General features: G+C 48.9%; 1 protein-coding gene and 1 pseudogene across 1 annotated transcript in view; one reads left to right on the top strand and one right to left on the bottom strand.

Moving 5' to 3' along the window:
* The window catches only part of Tyw1 (tRNA-yW synthesizing protein 1 homolog), an 86,257-nt gene that overhangs the window by 13,579 nt on the left and 57,351 nt on the right, over window positions 1-15,327 (top strand). The window contains exons 7-9 of the mRNA NM_001107137.1: window positions 4,796-4,918; window positions 7,464-7,581; window positions 11,621-11,673. Coding sequence (NP_001100607.1) covers window positions 4,796-4,918; window positions 7,464-7,581; window positions 11,621-11,673 — 294 coding nt within the window. The remainder of the gene's footprint in view (window positions 1-4,795; window positions 4,919-7,463; window positions 7,582-11,620; window positions 11,674-15,327) is intronic.
* On the bottom strand, window positions 8,807-9,010 carry Ifitm1-ps2 (interferon induced transmembrane protein 1, pseudogene 2; annotated as a pseudogene).

The following is a 15,327-nucleotide window of genomic DNA, read 5'->3' as shown; positions in this document are numbered from 1 at the left end:
TCTTTCCTTCTTTTCTTCCTCTTTTCCCACTTCTCCCTTTCTGTGTTCCCCTTTCCCTTTTGTCTGACAGGGTCTGGTTTATGTAGCCCAGGCTGGCCTGGGGCTCACTACTTAGCTGACGCTAGCCTCAGTTTCCAAGCACTGGGCCTTGAAGCTCAGGGCCATGACACTCGTTCTTGTCCCTTTCACTACTGCATTGCTGAGCCAGGCTGATTTTACCATCTCTGGTCAAGAAATGGAAGCTAAGGGTTGGGGATTTAGCTCAGTGGTAGAGCGCTTGCCTAGCAAGTGTAAGGCCCTGGGTTCGGTCCCCAGCTCCCCCCCCCAAAAAAAAAAAAAAAAAAAAAAGAAAAAAGAGAAAAAGAAATGGAAGCGGAGAGGAGTGATGTGTGTCTCAGTCTGAGCGTGTATCCTGACCCCAGCGACCGTTGCTCACTCTTGTTGGATGACCCCTCAGGCGTCCACTTCCTTAGAATTGTCTTCAGGCTGCACAGTAGCTGCTGTGATCACAGCCGGGCTCTGCTGCCTGGCCACTTCCTTTGGGAGCAGCTTTGAGTGTTGGCCCACTGTGTCTTTTCCTCCCCTTTTGCACCAGTCAGTAGAGGAGGCTTAAATGTCTGTGTAAACGGGCAGTCCATCTCCTAGCTGGCTGCTCCCGGCCCTCCCAGCTCCAGGGATTGACTGACAGTGCTTTCCCTCCCTAAGGGTGGCGTAGGGCTCCTTTCTGCTCTTTGGCACCCTCAGGCACTGCCTCTTGTCTCGGCCTCCCAGGTGCAGCCTCATGAGTGTGCAGCCACACAAAGCCAGAGTCCTGTGGGATTGAATAGTCTCACAGGTCTTGCCATTATATCTCCAGTCCGCCATTTTTTCAGGTTTGTTTTAGGGTTTCATGCAGCTGGCCTTGACCTTGACATACAACTGAGGGTGACCGTAAGTTCCAGATCTTCCTGCCTAGCGTGCTGGGATCACATGGGTACCCATCTTGATTACTTTTTTCCTTTTCCTTTTTATTTGGCAAAGGAGTCTCCCCAAGTTGCCCAGGCTACCCTTGAACACACCCTTTAGCCCAGGACGATCGTGGAGTTTCCCTGCTTTTGCTTCTTGAATTATGGGGGGGTCACAGGCTTGTGCCACTAGGTTCTTTTTTTTTTTTTTTTTTTTTTTGTCGTTTTAAGACGGCCTTGCCCAGTGCTCCCACTTGCCTTGGAACTGGGTGTGTGTAGTTCATGCTGGCCTGACTTGTGACCTCTCTCCTGACTGCTGAGGTTACAGAGACTTGCCACCACACCTGGAAGGAGCAATGTTTCTTTAAAGACAGGATTTCATGCTGAGAGGATCATCCCTGAGAGCTGGGATGAGAGGTGTGCATCATAGTCATAGTCTCTTCCTCCTCTTCCTCTTCTTCCTCCTCCCTCTTCTTCCTCCTCCTCCCTCTTCCTCCTCCTCCCTCTTCCTCCTTTTCCTCTCTCTTCCTCCTCCTCCTTCTCATCCTCTATAGTTTCTCAGACTGTTTCAGGAGCCCTGCCCCTCCATCTGACCTTGGCCTCTGCTCACTCCCCATTTCCCACCTCTATCTTCCTGCTTTTCCCTCTCTTCATTACCTTCATTACCAGCTACCGCCACACTGGGGTCCTTGGTGCTGAGCATAGGTGTCAAACGACAGGTAGGTTTGGTCACCAGGCATCTGCTCATCTCTTACCTGTGAGTGGTCAGTCACTTTCTTCCCTAGTACGGTAGCGGGCTTTCCGCAGCTATTCCTGCCTGCAGTCTGTCTATTCTGTCAGCCTGTGTATTCCAGGCAGACATGGGCTACACTGCCCTCCTTTTAGACTGTATTTTAAAGTTTGTATTTGTCACCTCCCCCCCATCTTCATATATGTGTATGTGGTGTGCATGTGTGTGTATGCATGTTTTTGCATGCTTGTGGGCATATGTGTGTATTTGTGTATATGTATACATGTGGTTGCTAGAGGGTGATGTCTGGAACCGTGTTTGATTGCTCTTGTACCCTGTTCATGGAGGCAGGGTATCTCAGTCAAACCCAGCGCTCAGAGAGAGAGAGAGAGACGGCTCGTCTTCCTGCCAGCTTGCTCTGCATTTCAATCAGGCCGGAGTACAGGCAGGCAGCCATACTCATCCAGCATTAATTGGATTCAAACTAGGGATCCGAACCCTGGTCCTCATGTTTGCCCAGCAAGCACTTTAACCACTGAACAGTTGCCCCAGCCCCTTTCAGGCAGGCACTTTAGAAGCCTCTGCCATTTTCCTTCCAGGATGCGATCTCCCCATATCTCTCTCCCAACCCCACACGTTATTTCCCAATTTGCTGGTGATTTCTCAGTGGCTTCTTGTTGTTCGTGTTCTACCTCCCACCAACTTAGGTGACTTCCCATGCACTCTTACACTTTACGTTCCCTTAATGTGTGGTCAGTTGTTGATGACAGAGGCAGCCTACTGTGGCAACTTATCCCTAAACCTTTTAGCCACAGCGTGAGAACTCGGTAATGTCTGTACCCCTGCGCTGCTCTAATTGGACTGGAACCTTTCTGGGGAGGAAGGGAATGTTTCACATTAGTTTTCCAACCCCAGTGCCTTCCGTGAGTTACATTTAACTTCTTTTGTTTTTTTTTAAACGTTCATTTATTTTTTTTAAGTGTATGTGCATGGGTCTTTCGCCTTATTTGTGCAGTACATGCAGACCGTGCCTGTGGGGGCCAGGAGAGGATGTGGGGTTCATATAACTGGAGTTCCAGAGCATTGCGAGCTACCACATGCACGCTAGGAACTGAGCCTAGGCTCTCTTCAAGAGCAGCCAGTTCTCGTGGTAGCTGAGCCATCCCTTGAATCCTCTGCATTCATCTTTTATTGAAGACGGGCTTTAAATTTTCTGAAGGTCACAGAGTCAAGTTAATGGCAGTTTTGATTAGATTTTATGTGAAGATGAAATGAGTTCCTTTGAGAGGCAGTGAGTTCGTCTCTGTCAGAGATGAGGGGCCCGAGTTACAGAGGAGCCCGAGACGGTCAGCTGAGTGACTCGCCCGCTAAATGCCACCTGCTGCCAATTTTACAATTTCAGTTCAATTGATTAATTTTGAGACAGTCTCATGTAGCTCACGTGGCATTGATCGATGGCCACTTGATTGAGGGTGACCTTGAACTTTCTTCCACCTTCATCGAGCTGGGAATATAGGTGTGCATCACCAGGCTGTGTGCATCACCAGGCTGTGTGCATCACCAGGCTGTGTGTGCATCACCAGGCTGTGTGCATCACCAGGCTGTGTTTATCCAGTGCTGGGACGGAAGGAACCCAGGCACTTTGTGTGCTGTGGAAGCACTCTGTCAGTCTGTCAGTCTGTCTACCTCTCCAGCCTTCTCCTCTGAGGGTTTGGGGTCCCAGCTGTGCTCATCCCTCCCGGTTGAGCAGCAGCGTCTGGGTCAAGCCTGGCAGAGCTGTGTAGCTGAGGCTGAGATTCTTTATTTTTCCAGAAATGCTGACCTTTGGCCCTTTATCCAGCACTGAATTGAAATCACTTCGCTGTCCTCGCCTGCAGAAATGAGTCACAGGCACATAGCACTTAACCTCAAGACACGTTCTGAGCAGTGACATGTTCAGGCTGTTCCAGTGCTGGGCGGGTATCAGCTCATAGGCTGAAAGAAACGGATGTCACAGGCAGTATGGGCTCATGGGGCCACCGCCACACATATGGCCCATTGTTAGGTGACGTTTTTTGTGACATGTTACTATTTTGTCATCTAGAAGCAAACAAGCTTCTGCCCAAAATATAAAAAAAAATTGTGTGTGTGTGTGTGTGTGTGTGTGTGTGCGTTTGCATATGTGCACACATACCGCAGAGCACGTGTGGAGGTCAGATGACCTCCTGTAAAAGTCGCTTCCCTCCGTCCACCAAGTGGATCCAGGAGGTAGGACCCAAGCTGTCCGTCTTTGTGGCAGGCACCATTACTGCAGCGTCACAGTGGCCCCAAGCCTGCTGGGAAGAGCTGTTCCACTGAGCTACGCCCGCAGCCTGGCCCCGCCTTCCGCCTGGCGTCTTCATCCCTGATCATTGTCCCGTCTGATTTCGCCTGGCAGGTTTTCTGAGGGATTAGTTTTTGTCCCTCTGAGGTTTGTTCATATGCTCTGCAAGTAGGTCTGTGTACCACATGGGTGCAGCAGCCACCCATGGAGGCCAGAAGAGGGCCCCAGATCCCCTAGAACCGACATCAGAGGCAGTTGTGAGCCACCATGTGGGTGCTGGGAACTGAACTCAGGAGCCCTGGAAAAGCAGTCGATGCCCTTAACCACTGAGCCATCTCTCCAGACGCCTTCTGTGATGCCTTTTCACAGGGATTGCTTTGATGCCAGAGGTCTAAGATGGTGTATATTTTTAAAAATTAATTCTATAAAGGCGGGGCTAGTAAGATGCCTCAGAATGTCAAGGCACCTGCCACCAGGCTTGACGACCTGAGTTCCATCCCTGGAACCCGCATAGGTGAAAGAAAGCATTGACTCCACACGCACGTGCGCTCATGCATGTAACTCAGAATAATGATTAAAAGAAGCACAGAGAAAAATCACACAAAAACACTGTGCGGGTACTTTGAAGTGTGGCAGTGGAGAAGCACCTGCCCAAGATTGTGATAGGGAATCTGTACCGAGCAACACAAAATCACCCAAACCATAAAACGAACAGGACCGCTTTGGAGGGCGGAGTGAGAAGGGTTGTGCCTGCTTTGTGCTGGCTTTGTGCCTTCTTTGTGCTGGCTTTGTGCTGGTTCTGAAGTTCTCGCCTTGCAGGAGGAAGAGCCCTGTGAGAGCAGCAGCGAGGACGAGCACGGGACCAAGGGTTATCAGAGCCTGAATTCTGTGGTTGATGTCGAGGACCTGGGCAACATCATGAACCCCGTGAAGAGGGAAAAGGTACTGATCCTTTGGGGATGCTGCAGTTGGAGCCTGTGGTCTGTTCAGCTCCTGGATTCTGGCGTAGCACGCTTCTGACTTGAAGGGAAGGCAGTTTAATTTCTCTGGCTTCCACCTGGAAGGGTTTCTGTTTTTGTTGTTTGTCCTTTTTGTTTTGTTGTATTTACATGAACTTTGAACATTAAAAATTACATTGGGGTTGGGGATTTAGCTCAGTGGTAGAGCGCTTGCCTAGCAAATGCAAGGCCCTGGGTTTGGTCCTCAGCTCCGGAAAAAAAAATTACACTTACTTCACATATGTATGTACTTCGTGTGTTGTATGTGTGTAGGAGCACACGGGCATAGCGGCATAGCTAGAGGACAGCATCTATGAATGGGTGCCTCTCTCCTTCCGCCCTGCGGGTCCCCACGATTGGACTCAAGTTATCAGTCTTGTGGCAAGCATACCTCTTTGCTGAGCCCTCTCTCTGGCCTTTCCTAAATTAAAGGCTCCTGGGAGGGCAGGTAGATCTTATGCAGAGGCTGAGGAGAGGACAACTGGTTTACTGCGGGCATTCGAGGCTGAGGAGGATTCGTTACCATTAAGATTTCAAGTGGAAGCCCAGTGGTGGTGCTGTACAGGACTTGAATCCCAGCACTGGGGAGGCAGAGGCAGGAGGATCTCTGTGAGTTCCAGGCCAGCCTGGTCTATAGAGCTAGTTCCAGCATAGCCAGGGCTACACAGAAAAACCCTGTCTAAAACAAAGAAACAAACCAAAAAACAAAAATGTGAGTTCTATTATGGCCTTTTTTCCAAATCAGTCAGACTGTAATACAGTGAAAGTAATTTTTGGCTTTTGGCTGAAAATGTAATTTTTTTTATAGAAACAGTCTTAAAATGGAAAATGAAGTAGCAGATTTAGATAGAATTCTGGAATTTACACCTGGTTAAACCTTCCTTAAAGCTTTGCCTAGGAGGACGCATTTGTAAGGACACATTTCTTTGCTTTTCGTCTGGTGGCCAGTAGAGGTCGCTAGAGAACGCAGTACCGATACGGTCTTTGCTGTTTGTTCTGGAATTGAGTGATGTTGGACCTGGAAGCTGCCAGCTCATAGAATTTTAAAGTTTCCCATAAAGCCATCAAAGGGAAGGGGCTGTGTGTATTTTTCACCTTCAGTGCCACCAGTGTTTTTTCTGTCTTTGTTTCATCTGTATATGTTTGCATACATGTATTGAATTTATTGTGTTGCTGTGCGTGAACCCAGGAACCATTGTGTATGCTGGGCTCTGTAGTGCCTTTGAGTTACAGCCCGAATCCCATCCCTCTTTTTGCCTTTTTGTTTTTTCATTGTTACTATTTCTTTGAGAGAGGGTCAGATGAGCCCAGGCTGGCCTTAAACTTGGTGTATGGCCACCGATGAGAACACATGATCGAGGGCTTTTTTTTTAATGTTTTTTTTAATTCCATTTGGAGGCTGCACTGGCAGAGGGCGTCTCGCATTGGCTTTGCACTGTGATCACACTTAGGCATTTGGAGTGCTGACTTTGAAGATGGAGCGTGGTTGATGTTTCTCAGAGCGAGAAGGTGGGAGAGTCAGCCTGAACTGTGTTCATTCACCATTTGTGGGGTTGCTGCCCTTGATCCCCATCTCCTTCCCTCCTCTCTCCCTCCCTCCCTCTTTCCCCCTTCTCTTCTGCTTTTCTTTGCCTCCTTTCTCAAGTATGCCAGTGGAGGGTGCACCTCCTGCTAGGAACTGTAGTTTGCTTGTTTGTTTATTTTTTTTTATTGTTTTTTGTTTGTTTGTTTTTCAAGACAAGATTTCTCTGCCTGGCCTAGAACTAGCTCTGTAGACCAGGCTGGCCTCGAATTCACAGAGACCCACCTACCTCTGCCTCCTGAGAGTTGGGGTTGAAGGCATGCACTCCCTTTCCCCCCCGAACGATAGTTTATTTAATACTTGCTCTCTGTCCCCCCTTCCAGGTTAAGAAGTTGAAATTCAGAGAAAGTCAGTAATTTTCCAAAGTTAGGCAGTTTGTCTATGTTTGGTTGTTAAAAAGTTTGATCTTGGGGCGGGCAGGATGGTTCAGGGGGTAAAGGTGCTTGCCACCCAGCCTGAATGCCTGAGTTAGGTCGCTGGGATGCACACAGAGGTGCTGTCTTCTGACTGCCACACACATACGCTCTCATTGAGCAAGTAAAGTCTAGTAAAAATTACGTACTTTTTCAACAGATGAACTACTTGCTTAGGCTGGGTTTTTGTTTTTTTGTTTTTTTGTTTTTTTTTTTGGAGCTGGGGACCGAACCCAGGGCCTTGCGGTTGCTAGGCAAGCGCTCTACCACTGAGCTAAATCCCCAACCCCTAGGCTGGGTTTTTATGGTTGCTCTGTTTTGTTTCGCCTACTTACCTGTTGACCCTGGTAGCGTGTCTTTTGATCGTCATCTCTCTGTCAGCGAGATCACCCTGTGCGATGCTGCGTCTTCCTTGGTCGCATGAACCTCCTCACTGTTGCTATGGAGTCTTGGTTGTTACTCATTCTGGATTTTATTTTCTCAATTGAACACAGAGAGAAAAGGCTCAACCGGAGGAGAAAGTTGTCGTGCACAGGAACTCAGAGAAGAATGAAGACAGCGAAGCGAGAGCTATGATTACGCCTGCTCTGCGGGAGGCCCTAACTAAACAAGGTGACCACCTGCTGGACTGGGGATCCCTGCTCTCCCGTGTGCTCGGCTTGATGCCCGGGATGGGAAACATGGGACAGGCTTGTCACAGGGGACAAGTCTCATGTTGGTTAGTGTGGCAGTCGGGTCATAGCATGTGTGAGTCAGGACTTAGGGCACTGGGGCCTGAGATAAACAGCACTGGAGGAAGCATTCATCTAGCTCAGTTTCAGGCGCTCAGCCTGTGTGGTCTGTGCCCATGTGGCCCGCGTTTCTGGGTCTGTAGGGAGATAGAGCCACGCAGCAGCAGAACTGCCTGGGAGAGACCTCAGCGTAGGAAGTAGATAGTTGGAGACAGGAAGCAGCCACACCCTTAGCCACTCATCCATGACATACTTCCTCCAGCCAGCCCACCTTTCACAGTGGCACTGCCTTATATAAACTACTTACTTCTTGACCCCATCAGAGGAGCATTTATTTCCTCAGAGTCCTCCATTTCTGACGCTGTCTGGACATACCTAGGTGTTAGTCTGTCCAGTGGACCTGGGGTGGGCAGAGCTGGAGGACACTCCTACTCACCCCACGACTCTCCTCGGCTCTTTCTCAGGCTTTCCTTTGGGTCTTGTGTATTCCAGGACGGTTTCAAACTCACTGTCAAATTGAGGGTGACCTTGAACTTCTGATCCTCCTTCCTCCACCTTCCAAGTGCTGAGATTATAGACATGTCCCATCATGCCTAGTGTTCATGGTGCTGAGTTCAAATCCGGGGTCTTGGTTTTCCTGCTTGTACGTTTAGGCACCACCTCCAGAGGCCAGAAGGCTTCCGATCCCTGGAACTGGATGGTTGGGATCCACAGTATGGGTGCTGCGTGTTGAACATAGGTCTACGGGAAGAGTAGCCAGTGTTCTTAACCCATACAAGTCATCTCTCCAACCCGTTGCTTGAGTTTTATTATTTCTTCAGTTCTTTATTTTTTGAATGTCACAGCTCATGCACTTTATTGAATCCACTATGAACAGCCATGTGAGTGTAATATTTGCGTATATGTGGGGTTTGGGGCAGGGGCAGTTAAGACAGTGGAACACACAGCAAGATTCTGGGGAAGACCCCAGAATCTGTTGTCTACTGCAAGATGGCGGTTTTCTAGTGGCGTAAACAATGATGACGATGGCTGTCAGGATGGTGAGGATCAGGGGGCCGATGTTCAGGCACTTGGTAGTGGAGGCGTAGGTCTGGGCCCCAGTCACATCACCCACCATCTTCCTGTCCCTCGACTTCATGGAGTAGGCTACGCTGTGAAACCCAGGCAGCAGACGTTCATGAAGAGTGTATCGATCAAGGACCAGACCACGTGATCAGGCGTGGAGACCTCAACAGCATGTCGACTGTGGTGGTTGTCGCAGAAGTTAAGATGTGGGGTCCTCCCAGTACAACCGCCTCCTGCTGCTCCATAGGCCTCTCTTGGCTTTTGAGGCTGTGAATAAGGAAGGACGTTTCTTCAGTTCTTTATTATGTCCTCTCCTTGTTCCTCGGGGACTGTGCTCCATGTCTTCATGGCTGCTTGCATTCGGCCAAAGTTCACTGATGTTTCTATAAGTTCAATCCTTTGTTTCTTGTCTCACTTTTCACTTTAGCTTCTATCATTGCATCTTCAGATTTGGGAAAGTTTTTAAAGATTTATTTATGCATATGGGTGTCTTTCTCTGGTGTACATTTTTACACCACTAGGAGGTATAGTTATAGACAGTAGTGAGCTCCCAGTGGGTGCTGGGAATTGAACTCTGCACCTCTGAAAGAACAGCCAGTGCTCCTAACCACTGAGCCATCTCTCCAGCCCACCAGATCTGTCAATCTTTTTTTTTTTTTTTTTCAAGACAGGGTTTCTCTGTGTAGCTCAGGCCGTCCAGGAACTCAGATCCATCAGTATCTGCCTTCCAAGTGATGGGGTTATATGCATGCATCGCTTCCACCGGGCTTAGATTTGGCAATCTTTTTATGTCCAAAGTCTTAGTTACTTTTCTGTAGCTGTGAAGAGACAGCATGATCAAGACAACTTATAAAAGAAAGGTTTGGGGCTGGGGATTTAGCTCAGTGGTAGAGCGCTTACCTAGGAAGCGCAAGACCCTGGGTTCGGTCCCCAGCTCCGAAAAAAAGAACCAAAAAAAAAAAAAGAAAGGTTTATTGGGCTTTCAGTTTCAGAGTGGAGTCCATGACTGTCATGGGAGGAAGCGTGGCTACATCAGGCGGGCGTGGCACAGGAGCTGAGAGCTCACATCCTATCCACAAGTAGGAGGCAGAGAGCGCTAACTGGGAAAGGCATGAACTTTTGAAACCTCCAAGCCCCACCCCCAGTGACACACTGCCTCCAACAAGGCCGGACCTCCAAGTCCTTCCCAAACAGTTCCACTAACTGGGACCAAGCATTCGAGCACATGAGCCTATGGGGGTCATTGCCATTCAGACCAGCACTTGCCTTTCCCTGGGCTCCATTCCCCTAAAGGCTTGAGGCCATGTCATAATGCAAAATGCGTAAGCCCAACCTCAGAAGTTCTCATCGCCTGTCACGTCTGCACTTTTGTTCACTCCGTCCACCACATGGGTTTCAGGGATTAAACTCAGGCTTGGCAGCAAACACCTTTACATCCTGAGCCTCTTGCTGGCCTAACCTGAAGAGCTCTTTGAGTCAGAGTACCACAGAGATAACTGCACAGCTGAATTTACTGTAGCTCTGTAGCCAAACGGCTACAACTGCCAACTAGCCAAGATGGGGACGGAGTCACACTCTGTATCAGCATATGAATGGATGAAGAAAATGTTCAGACACATTTTATTGGACCATAAAGAAGAACAAAATTACCTCTGTAGGAAAGTTGATACTGGAGATGATTATAGGAAGCCAGGCTCAGAAAGACAAATGACATTTCTCTTTCACTGTGGACTCTATAATATATATGATACACAAAATCATTTACGTGAGCCCTTGGGGGACGTTTCTCATTCAGACTGCCACATGTACTCTAATTGTTGCACGCAGTGTGTTTCTGGGCAAGGTCTTAGTCAACCTTAATTGTCAGCTTGATACAGCTGTCACCTGAGAAGGAAATCTCAATTGAAAAACTGCCTAGGACAGGTTGGCCTGTTGGCTTGTCTACAGGGAATTATTTTGATTGTTAATTGATGTAGGAGGGAGGAGCCCACAGTGGGCGGCATCATTCCTTGAGCTACGATCCTAGACTATATAAAAAATAAGTTAAGCAGGCAGTAGCCTGCAAGTGAGACTACAGTGTCCCCATATTTTCAGCTTACCTTTCTCCCCCAATTTTCCTCTCTGACGGACTACGATCTGAAAGTACGAGACAAATAAACCCTGTGTTCCCGTAAGTTGCTTTTGGGCTGGATGTTTCGACAGAGTAAGAGGAAGGAGACCAGGCTTGTTTGGGGCACTGCTCAGACCTTGGGATTTACTACAGAGATTAATAACCTTGAAACCACTGAGCTCCTGGAAGCCAAAAACTTGCCCACATGATAATGGATTAGTTTATTGAGTCTCTGTCATTAAATACATTTTATTTATTTATTTATTTGTTTGTTTGTTTGTTTGTTTGTTTATTTATTAGCGAGGCTCTTACTATGTAGTCCTGGCTGGCCTGAGACTCAGTATGTAAACTAGGCCAGTCTCAAGATCTGCCTCCTGAGCGCTTTAATTAAAGGCACGAAACCCAGCCTGGCCTTGAACTTCAGAATGACCCTGATGTTCCTACCTTCACCTGCTGGGGGCTGGATAGACGTTAGTCAGTTTCTCATGGTCACCAGGTTCCTGGCTCACGACGTACAGCCTCAGCACCCTTGGAGGCTGATGAAGGAAGACTGGGGCTACTCGGTGAGACCTAGTCACAAACCAAAACACAAAAGCTTCCTCAGCAAGTTAAACCTTCAGGCTTTTTGGCAACGGGTCGTTGAGTTCTGTCACTCGGTAGAGAAAAGCGGTTTCACTCAGTGTCGTCGTCACCTTCTGCTGTGAGACTTTGGGTTCACTTCTCTGTTGTCTGCTTCTCCATGTAGGGTACCAGTTGATTGGCAGCCACTCCGGTGTGAAGCTTTGCAGGTGGACCAAGGTATTTATTGGTTTTATCCAAATATTATTTCTATTTTCTGCATCTCATTTTTCCTTTTCGACTTATTTTGTGTATACGCGAGCGAGCGCACACATGGAGGTCAGAGCACAGCCCACAGGACTTGGTTCTCTCCTTCACCCTTGGGGCTCTCTCTGGGGACCAAACTAAGGTCTTGAAGCTGGACAGCAGTCACTTCCATGGCTCCCTTATGGTTCTCAGAGCGTTGTGGTATACTTTACATGCAGTACATGGCTCAGTTTAGTGTGTCGATAGCCGTCATCCAGTCTACCTTGAGGATCTCTCTCTGGAAGAAAGGCCAGCATCAGCATTCTTGAGTCTCCCTGCCGCTCTCACAAGCCATTGATCTGTCTTTTGTCTCCACATGAAGTGGCTCCTTGTGCCTGCTTTCTGTCACTGTCTGATGTTTCTGTGGCCCAGCTGTTGGGCACCATGAATCCGCATTTGATTTTTCATGGTGGCCGATGGCATTGCATGTCATATTTTGTCTTTTCGTTGAGATGTTGATTAATGGACACTGGGCTGGCCTTGAACTTGTTATGTAGCTGAGGGTGACCTTGAACTCCCGATTCACCTTCCTCTGCTCCCCGAATACTGGGATTACTCCTGCAGTGCCATGCCCAGCTTGTGTGGTCCTGGGGCTTGAGTCCAGGGGCTCGTTCCTGCTGGGTGAACACTTTACCTCTGAGCTCCATCCTGAGCAAACTGTTCAATCCTAATGTTCCTCTTCCTTCTTCCTAAGGTGCAAACATCCTGAGACCTTTGCTCTGCTACTTTCTGTTGCTCCGTCTACTTTTGGACAGCATGCTCAGCCCTGCACGTTACTTAATGGTTTCCATGTGTCGTATTCCCCACGGTTCTCTTTTCCAGTCCAGCGACTTTCAGTGACGTCCGGTTCAGCGCCTTCTGCGCACAGCCAGTAATGAGCAGCGTCTTTTTTACCATCCCTAAATTCAATTCTCAGATAGTAAATCACAGGCATAATTTTGAAAATTGGTGTCTCATCCAATCTGTAATGAAATGAAAGAGGAAGCACTTTATGTTAAATACGTATTCCCATGCAAAAGGCTGTGATGCTCCAGTGATCGATGCCTGGGTCAGGGGCCAGCTGCTGTGTCTGGATCTGCTGCGCACTCTCTCTGCGGCCGACTCCCCTCCTCCTCCTCCTCCTCCTCCTCCTCCTCCTCCTCCTCCTCCTCCTCTTCCTCTTCCTCTTCCTCCTCTTCCTCTTATGCATCCCCCTACTCCTCTTCCTCTTCTCCCTCCTCTTCCTCCTCCTCCTCTTCCTCTTTTTCCTCTTCTTCCTCCTCTTCCTCCTCCTCCTCTTCTTCCTCTTCCTTCTCCTTCTCCTCCTCCTCTTCCTTTTCCTCCTCCTCTTCCTCCTCTTCCTCCCCTTCCTCCTCTTCCTCCTCCTCCTCTTCTTCTTCCTCCTCTTCCTCCTCCTCCTCTTCTTCTTCCTCCTCTTCATCCTCCTCCTCTTTCTTCTCTCCCTCTTTCTAGTCTTCTTTCTCCTCCTGCTCCTCCTCCTGCTCCCGTGTGGTGCCGAGCATCAAGCCAGAGCCTCACCTGTGCTGGGCAAGCATTTTACCACTGAGCCACACCCCAGCCCTTCCACTTTAAGTGGATACATTTAAATTTGAGAAAGACTACAAGTTGCTCTGCATGGGAAACAGTGAGCTTATTTACTTACGGTAAGCCTAAGAGGGAAGCAGTCCTCACCTCAGGAGGGCTAAGAAGCCCAGGCTTACATTCCAGTGAAGAAAGTGAGAAAGGGGGCGCACATCACTCCACAGACTCAGACCTCATTCAGAACGCAGAATGGGTGTGGAGCCAGCCCTGAGATGTCACTTGGTGGGGGTTGACATGGGGTGACACAGAAAGCAGGCCTTACTTATTGAAATGCCACAACTCCTTAAGGTCTCTGTTTTGTTTCTAATTTATTTATTTTAATTTTAATGTAAATGTGTGTGTGTGTGTGTGTGTGTGTGTGTGTATGAGTGTAGTGCCCTTGGTGGCCAGAAGAGGGTGTTGAGTCCTTGAGGTGGAGATCTAGGTGGTTGTGAGCTGTGATGTGGGTGCCGAGAACTGAACCTTGGACTTCTGCAGGAGCACCATGTGCTCCTAAGCGCTGAGCCATCTCTCCAGCCCTGTTTCTAATTTGTAATCAGACTTGGAGATGGTCTCCTCTAAGCCACTGCCACCGGACCAGGCCATGCACTGAGAACAGGAATAATAGAAGGGGCTGGGTCTGTCTGGATGGCAGACCAGTGGTGACAGTTCCAGAGTGCGTGTTGGGCAACCCTGAGGCAACTCAAGCACATGTTTACTACAGGTAGATCTTTATTCATTCACTTACTGTACTCATGGGAGTTAGTAACAATGTGTGTGAGGTCAGCAGCGGCTTTTAAAACAGAATGTATTAATAAGAAGCATTCTATAGACAGTTATTGTATTTATCTTTCTTGACTATTTTGGACATACAGTCTAACTGTGTAGCCCAGGCTGGCCTTGAACTTCTGGTCCCTTTGAGTCCCGGGGTTACAGAAGCACACCACCGCACCTGCCACCTTGCTGTCCCACTGCACATGAGCTGTTGTCTTGCCTGAAGCTGCGCTGTGACTCTGAAGGTGATGGCGTCTTCCTCAGCAGTTTGACTTTGTGCCAGTCTCATACCCTCTCTGTCCTGTCACCAGTGGCGTCTCGTTCTCCTCGCTCTGCTGCCCTCTCTCCAGTCAGCAATTAGGCAGCTTTGCCTTTTCCCTGGCCAGGGCAACAACTGGCAGCTGCCACCTGTCTCTTTTTTTAATTCTCATATCTGTTTATTAACAAATATTCCCAAGGACTGGCAAGATGGCTCGGTGCGTAAGGCTCAGATGCCACTGAGTCCAACCATTTGTGACCCATAACCATGACCTACATGGTGGAAGGAGAGAACCAGGTCTCACAAGTTGTCCTCTGGTATCCAGACAATGACGATGGCTTTCCAGTAAAACATTTTGTCACTTAGTCCAGCAGGGAAGCTGCACCTACGTCCATGGGGCTGTGGGTGTGGCTAGTAGAGTACTTGGCTTGCATGCCGGAAGCTTTGGGTTCCTCCATCTCCAGCGCTGGGCAGACTGGTGTGGTCGTGCACACTCGAAACCCCAGTACTCCTTAGAAGTGTGCAAGACCCACTTGAACTTGGCTACATGGAGTGTGACCCTGTCTAAACAGAGGTCCGATGTCGACCTGAGTGAGGCTGACTTAGGATGAGTGGCGCAGCCCGATTCTCCTCTGAACAGTGTGTGACTGGGTGAGTGACCTCAGCCTGCAATTCAGTGTCACCCTAAGTCAGAGTTTGAGGCCCCGTGCCAGGCGGCAGGTTCTGGAATGGGTGGTACCGGTTATGTCTGGGGACTGGGTCGTGGACCGCTGCTCATTTGGAGAATGTGGGTTATCCGTGTGGTGGGAAATCAGTCGCAGTGCCAGACGACGGAGGCAGGACTATTGAGAGCCCTGAGCCAAAGCTGCGCTCTGCACGTAGAGGGATGGAGATGAGGTTGATGACCTGCCATCTTCTTCTGAAGTTCCAGGTCAAGGGTTATTAGGCTGCAAGATTAGGAGCTGGCCGGCATCCCAAAGCATGCCAGTAGGACT

Source organism: Rattus norvegicus, chromosome 12 (assembly GCF_036323735.1).
Source record: "Rattus norvegicus strain BN/NHsdMcwi chromosome 12, GRCr8, whole genome shotgun sequence".
Classification (NCBI taxonomy): Eukaryota; Metazoa; Chordata; class Mammalia; order Rodentia; family Muridae; genus Rattus; species Rattus norvegicus.
Note: the sequence above shows the minus strand (reverse complement) of the source record. Positions and strands in the feature narration are given on the sequence as shown.